The sequence below is a fragment of the Genypterus blacodes genome, unplaced genomic scaffold (genome assembly GCF_046128005.1).
Source record: "Genypterus blacodes isolate CSIRO-AG114 ecotype Tasmania unplaced genomic scaffold, CSIRO-AGI_Gbla_v1 ptg000261l_1, whole genome shotgun sequence".
NCBI lineage: Eukaryota > Metazoa > Chordata > Actinopteri > Ophidiiformes > Ophidiidae > Genypterus > Genypterus blacodes.
This window is the reverse complement of record NW_027467054.1, coordinates 22,501-30,000: the sequence shown is the minus strand read 5'-3', so window position 1 is coordinate 30,000 and position 7,500 is coordinate 22,501. Positions and strand designations below refer to the sequence as shown.

At 49.6% G+C, this 7,500-nt stretch overlaps 1 protein-coding gene across 1 annotated transcript in view; it reads left to right on the top strand.

The window, feature by feature from the left end:
- LOC143017054 (microtubule cross-linking factor 2-like) overlaps positions 1-7,500 on the top strand; it is a gene marked incomplete at its 5' end in the record, with an annotated part of 35,117 nt that overhangs the window by 15,847 nt on the left and 11,770 nt on the right. Inside the window, 6 exons of the mRNA XM_076171649.1 lie at positions 1,527-1,697; positions 2,272-2,425; positions 2,602-3,178; positions 3,322-3,622; positions 4,177-4,443; positions 7,065-7,202. Of these exons, the coding sequence (XP_076027764.1) occupies positions 1,527-1,697; positions 2,272-2,425; positions 2,602-3,178; positions 3,322-3,622; positions 4,177-4,443; positions 7,065-7,202 (1,608 nt within the window). The remainder of the gene's footprint in view (positions 1-1,526; positions 1,698-2,271; positions 2,426-2,601; positions 3,179-3,321; positions 3,623-4,176; positions 4,444-7,064; positions 7,203-7,500) is intronic.

Genomic DNA, 7,500 nt, shown 5'->3' with positions numbered 1-7,500 from the left:
GAGAGAGAGAGAGAGGGAGAGATAGAAAGAGAGGGAGAGACTAAAGGCCATCAACATAATCAATACAGAGGTGTATTGGTTAAAGGCCTTATGGCCAAACGGATAAAGAATTAATCACCAATTTGACTTTAATCTAATCACGGCTTTATTTAGATTAAATAACCAAACTGTGTGAGTCGTTCTTCCTGCGATGTCATCATTGCGTCGCTCCCTTCACCAGCAGAACAACCTGAGCCAAACCAAACCTTCTTCTCTCTGTCTCTAAAGGAATTACAACCTGTTCAGATAACGCTGACAGAGCAGCACAGCAGGTGGTTCTCTCTCTCTCTCTCTCTCCCTCTCTCTCTCTCTCTCTCTCTCTCCCTCTGCCTCTCTCTCTCCCTCCCTCTCTCTGCCTCTCTCTCTCTCTCTCCCTCACTCTCTCTCTCTCCCTCACTCTCTCGCTCTCCCTCTGCCTCTCTCTCTCCCTCCCTCCCTCTGCCTCACTCTCTCTCTGCCTCTCTCTCTCTCTCTCCCTCTGCCTCTCTCTCTCCCTCCCTCCCTCTGCCTCACTCTCTCTCTGCCTCTCTCTCTCTCTCTCCCTCACTCTCTCTCTCTCACCTCCCTCTGCCTCTCTCTCTCTCCCTCCCTCACTCTTTCTCTCTCTCTCTCTCCCTCTGCCTCTCTCACTCTCTCTCTCTCTCTCTCTCTGCTTCTCCCTCTCTCTCCCCCATAAATGGCTGTAAACACACCAGCCTGAGCCTTATTTCATGTGGTTGGAAACAGAACACACCTCCCATCATCCTGCAGCTCTGTTCTTCATCCCAAGCTAGTAAACACTGAGGCAAACCTCTACTGATGCTGTTTCTCTATTTGAGTTTCTGGCAAAGCCTGGATCAAACCCAGCGTGTGTGATGTCTCCATCTGGCACCGCAGAGAGCAGAGCCACTTAGTCACAGAGCATAGTGTCCTTATTTTTAAACTTGGGGTTGAGCTAGAATAGAATCAGAAGCTGATGAGTCTCAGTTCAGTGACAGGAAGCTCCTGGTCTGTGGCCTGGGTTCACTGGACTGACTTGAGTCAATATGGGAAACTAAATAAGAACATTAAGGGAGGACATTTACAAACAACAAGCTAGACTCATTGTGTGTGAGCACATGTCCTGCACATCTGGATCTCCTTCACATCTGCTGCCTGGGACCATTCACCAGGGAGGACATGGTTAATAAAGTCCTTAATCCGAACTTCTCCCAACTGATTGACCCCCAGCAGCAGGGTTTTCAACTCGCAACCAACAATCCCCACATACATGTATTCCCTTCTCCTAACTCACAGACGCACTGAGACAGATAGTTACTCACCGTCTGTCCTCCATCTGGGTCCTTCAGACCTGCGTCATCATGCAGACGCTGGTCCCGTTGTGGCACACACACATGTGGAACAGCTGTTACAGTTCAGTTCAGCACAGGAGCTCATCTGTTCCGTGCTCATGTCTGTGTCAGTGCTCAGTCTTCATGTGTCCTCCTCTGGTCCCTCTCACGTCTCAGCAGGAGGACAGCTCAGACCTGAAGTGTCAGCTGCACTTTGCCAAGGAGGAATCGGCCCTGATGTGCAAGAAGCTGACCAAGCTGGTGAAGGACAGCGAGGCCATGAAGGAGGAGCTGGCCAAGTACAGGTCGCTGTACGGAGACGTGGACGCCACGCTCACGGTGGAGGAGGTGAGTGGAGGAAGAGGAGGGAGACTTGTTACCTGTCTGTAGTCATTAGGAATTACAGGACTTAGATTGATGATGGGGTTCTCTGTGATAGACTGCCTCTTCATCATGTAGACATCAGTGAGCACATGAGGTGAGTGAGGGAGACCTGTGAGTTCTCCGTTCCCACCTTCAGACCTAGACCCGGGCTTGTTCTTCTTTACGAGCCGGTGTTAGTCTGAAGGCCTGAACGCTCCCTCTGGCCTGTTTGGCCGCTCTGTGCTCCTCTCTGTTTACCCATTAAACCCTAATGGAACAGTTCCACCAGAGACACCGGGGAAAACTCTGCACAGGTTCTTATTTATTGCTTTAGATGAAGACCAGCGAGCCTCCACAAAGCTCATTAAGTCCATTAAGTTCATGTTGCATCCATGACCAAATGAGATGAAGTGGATTCTTGTTCTAAACAGCATTGATGAGCTGCTGGTGCTCCCACATATCAGGGGGGAACAGCTGGGACCCAAATGAGTCCTTGTTTGCATCAGAGGAAGCAGTTAGATCTTTTGGGTTGTGTGTCTCCCCCCCCCCCCCCCTTCAGGTTGCTGACTCCCCCCACACCCGTGAGGCAGAGATCAGAGTCCACCTGAAGCTCGTGGAGGAGGAGGCCAACCTGCTGAGTCGACGCATCGTGGAGCTGGAGGTGGAGAACCGAGGGCTCCGAGCTGAGATGGACGACATGAAGGGACCACAAGGTGGAGTAATACACATTATGCTTATGCAGTTATGTAATCCACATAGACCTGCACGATGTCAGCTCCTCCTAGTGTTGTGTCATTGTCCTCTCTGGTGTCAGTATGAATCAGTGGTGTCTCATTGGCTGTTCTGTTCTGCTTGTTCTCATGATGTCACGATGTTGTCTTGTCTGCAGATTGTCCGCAGGAGCTTAATGGTCTAAGCGGTAGTCTGGGGGCGGGGCTGGGTCTGGGTGGAGGAGGAGGGGCCATAGTCCTGAGTGGAGGAGCTTCCTCTGAGAACGTGATGGAGCTCCAGAGACATCTTCAGTTTGTGGAGGAGGAGGCGGAGCTGCTGAGGAGGTCTCTGATCGAGATGGAGGAGCAGAACAAACTCCTGATGAACGAGATCAACCGCTACAAGTCTGAACTCCCTCCAACGACGGCCGGCCTGTCATCCAACGCCTTAACGTCGCTAACGGAGGGGCTGCTTAACGACAGCCCGGTGCATTCCATACAGGAGGGGGCGGTCCTCATCAGCACAGAAGCCCCGCCCCAGGAGGAGGAGCTAAGAGTGGCCAGACTTCAGATTGGAGAGCTGGGTGGGAAGGTGAAGAAGCTGCAGTACGAAAACAGAGTGCTGCTGTCAAACCTGCAGCGCTGCGATCTGGCCTCCTACCACGCTCCTTCCTCCTCATCATCCTCATCCTCCCTACGGCTCAATCTGGAGACGGACGCAGAAGCTGGAGACTCAGCTGAGTGCCTCCCCACCAGGTCAGCTCTTATTTTGGCAGGCCTATATGGTCTCTTATTTTGAAACAAGATTTGGTCAAAATGATTTTACTAAAGTGAGAACAAAGTGCATCACTTACTCACCCTTTGACCTTCATCGCCCTCCTCTTTGTTCTTGCCATCAGCCCGCCACATCGCGAGGGACCAGTAGGGGGCGAGAATGATTCTCAGGAGATCAAGGAGAGGAAGAGGAAGATAGAGGATAACGCTGACTCAACATCCTCACTTTCTGGCTGCCTGGGGCTGAAGGACCACGATGCCCTGCTGGCCATGAGGGACCAGGCTCGCTTGGTTTCCACGGCAATACAGCTCCTGACCTCACCAGAGTCCAACTGCCTCTCCTCGTCCCCCTCCATCTATCATAAAGTCTGCAGCAACGAGGCAGCAGAGCCGTGTGACCTGGACAAACCTCAGCATCACACCCAGGTACAGCAGCCTTCACACCAACACACTCACTACCACTGGATCAGCTGGATCTGGATCAGCGGGATCTGGACCAGCAGGACCTGGATCTGGTGGTCCCTCAGTCTTCTTCAGATAGGAGCTCTGTCTCCAGGCAGAGCCGAGTGTCTAGCAGGACTATAAACATGCAGCTAACACCATCATGTAGCTGAGATGTCCAAGCTTGTATAATTTGCATATTCAAATCTGTGCTAATGTAATTTGATTCATAGGTATAATTATGTTCTTACAGTGAGCCGCTGCAGCACAGACCAGTGTCCCAAGGCCACTGTTGAACCTCTGGCTTCCCTCGTAGCGTCTTTGTGCTCGTACTTTAGAGGCTATTTCAGTCTGTTTGACACGTGGAGCTCCACAGAGCATCATTTGTCTTTGTTGTGGGCCCTGGCTCCTCTCAGTTATCTTGTGATCTACCACATAGGTTATATAGAAGATCACCCCTCACCCCCCTCTTATCACTTCCCTCACACAGTAATAAACAAGTGGACGAGGAATAACTTCTGCTTTTTCTTTGTCCCCAGATTTCGGAGCTGTCTGATCTGTCTGATCGGCCTCTGGTTGGTGCTCTGACCAGCAGGCTCCAGGCCCTCCACACCCAGCTGCAGGCCTTTGTGGAGCGGGTGGACAGTGTGGGTAAACCCCCAGAGGGTGGGAGGGACCCAGAGGTGGAGGGAGCGTCTCCACAGCCTCTGCTGTCTGAAGACACTGACCCCTCCCTGGCCGGCTCTGGCGCCTCCCCCCCCTGCTCAGAGAACAGTCAGGATGGCTTGAACACAGCTGCAGAGAAGGTACAACTGAAGGAAATGCTTCAGTCCTTACACTCTTTTTCCTTTCATATCTTTTTGCGTTTCTTTTAATTTTATGTTCTAGCTTGTTTTCCTCCTTCACTCTTTTGTTTTGGTTCCGACCCACCTAATTTGGCTTACTAATCCTCCCCATCTCCATCCAAACACACTGCTTTGGTCTTTCCTCATAGCTCAAACTAAATGTACCCAGCAGACTCAAATCTGATTCATCACCTCCTGTCTCATCCTGGCATCTTGATGAACATGTAAGACTATAGAGAGGAAGACCATCCAAAGCGAGATGAAGCATTTTAAATTATGAAGTCCTGTTCATTGTTTCATTGTAAAATTAGGATATTGGAGACCCCAAATAGGTTCACCGGCAGGTGCAGAATGTCACAGGTCTACTGAAGACTCTATTGGTTTATATGGTTCTCACATTGTTTGTATGGATGGATGATGTCTGATTCTGGTGTCCTCTGCATGCTGGTATGATGCTGGCCTCCTAACCTGGCATTTAGATGCTTTAGGCCTCAGATGGAGCCTGTTTGTTGCATGACATACAGGGAATGATTGTCACCATTCAGGCCATGATTCAAATTCAGTAGAGTACAGAGTGGGGTTGCATCTAGTGTGGCTGAGCAATATGGCTTCAGCCACCATCCTTGAAAAGTACTTCTGTACCCACAGATGTACCTGTACGGTCTTGTCAAGTATGGTTCTGTCATCACAGCAGTTACTGTGTGATGCTCCTGTGAAGACTTTCTGAAGGAGGAAGATCAAATTCCCTCACAAACCTCACACCTCTTTGGTTGTTGGTCAATGTTCCAAAGAAGGAATGAAATATATTCTCACTAAATGAAACCAGCTCACCTCTGTTCTATAATGTTTGGTGTTCCTCAAGGCTCTGTACTTGGTCCCGTACTTTTCTCAGTCTACATGCTTCCACTCAGTAAATTAATGTCCAGCTTTGGCACAGATTTGTGTTATTATGCAGAAGATACTCAATTGTACGTTTCCATGAACCCAAATGATCGCTCCTGTCTGCTGCTGCAGCTGCTGAAGGTCAACAACACACACTTTGACCTCCTGAATGTTGACAAATACTGAAATGATCATCTTAGCCAATTGGGCTACACAAATATTTATATTTTATCTAGTCAGACAACCTTGATTAACCTCAAAAGAGAAATAACAATCACATTGCAAAAAATGCCTCAAGTCCCAATGTAAACACAAAAAACCTGTATTCAGGCCTGAATGCAGAATACTGGATTCTTCCCTGAGCTGAGCCCCGCCCTTCAGAAGCATGGAATAAGTCCACCACTGGCAGTAACCACGTGTGAAGGGATCCATCCTCAGGGTGGATCATGAACGCGACAGGCGTCTACACAGATTCCTTGAAGCCGCTGATGAGACTGTCGACTCGGCCTAAATAGATTTTCCAATCACAGTTCATAAATCACGTTTGTCTTCTAAAGCGCTCCTCTGGGACCGTGCCGTCATATTTGGCTGTGCGGGGCGTCGCCGCTGATTGTCAGTGATAGATTGTTCTCGCTTCGTTCCTACTTTCAGATCTCAACCACGCCGGCTTCCACAGCTGCACTAAACGGCTCAGGTTCCTCTTCATCATAAGCAGGCTCAGCTAACTTGGGGCTAAGTAAAAGAGCCAGAGGGTTTCTGTTCAGTTTGTGGTTGAAGTGATCAGTAATCGATCCCCTCTTATGAAATCTGCCGCTCTCCGACTTCTAAATTCAATCTGGTTTCATCGGTTTTGATAAACTTAGAGACCCGATCTATCATAACGCTGAGACTTTAAGCTCCATTAGAGGCCGATTCTGAGTCCCAAGCCCTCTCTCCATCCCTTCCTTCCTTCACCCTCTTCCCCTCCTATAACACCTCCTCTCCTCATCCCCTCCTCTTCCTCCCCTGCCTCGCTAATTCCGTACTTCTCCTCTGATTCCTCCTCACTCACCTCACACTCCCTCTCTCTCTTCCTCGCCCCTCTCTTTAACTCACCCTCTGTCTTTCATGCCCCCCCCCCTCCTCCTCCTCTCCTTTGCCTCTGTACTGTGACCTTCCATCCTCACCGCCTCACTGCTTCCCGGGCCCTCCCTTCATCTTCCTCCTCATCCTCCCGCCTCGCCCCACCCCTCTGTCCTCCTGACCTTTCCTCCCTCCTCAGCTGTTCATTCTGCCCTTCACCCTCCTGTTCTTTCTGTTCTCCACTCTCTCCTTCTCGTCTCTGACCAAGCTCTTCTTCCTCTACATCCTCTTCTTTGTCTTGTGAGATCCATCATGATTTGCTTTTTGTTGTTGTTATTTTTCTCATTTTTCTCACTGTTGTCCCATGGACGGACATCATTTTGGTTGTATTGCTTTTTGGTCTCTTATTGTTGTGTTTGCTGGTCTTGTTTTGCTTTCCTCCCCCGTTCATTTCCATCACGCCCTCCTTTGTTTTGGTTCCACAACCTCTCCTCCTCCTCCTCCTCCTCCTCCTCCTCCTCTTCCTCCTCTCCCCTCCCTCTGTGTCTCCTCATTTTATCCCTCCTTCTCTTTTCTTTGATTTTGTTTGGCTTTTTTCTCTTCCTTTTCTTCATTAACTTGCCCATGCATGCATGCAGCAGCCTGATTATAGGGACCAATCAGAGCGAGAGGTGAAAGGACACACAGAGGAGATCAGCCAATCAGACGGCAGCCAGAAGCAAAACCAGGAAACCAGGCAGACAGAGGAGGAAGAGAAGGAGACTGACGATGCAGTGGTAGGTCTCTGGTCCCACACACACACACACACACACACACTTGCTAGTAACATGATTTTGTAAACAAACATAAACAATGACATCACGCTCTGCTGTGGGAGCGACAGGAAGAACAGACTATTGTTTGGCCTGACCTTTTGCAGAGGTATCTCCATGGTAACCAGAGCTGTGTACCCTGTGTGTGTGTGAGAGTCAAAAATAGAAGCAACTGATAAGGGGAAGTACTTAGTGTATATGGTGTTGATGTGTGTGTAGGGTCTAAATATTCTGTGAAAATATTGTGTGTGCGTGTGTGTGT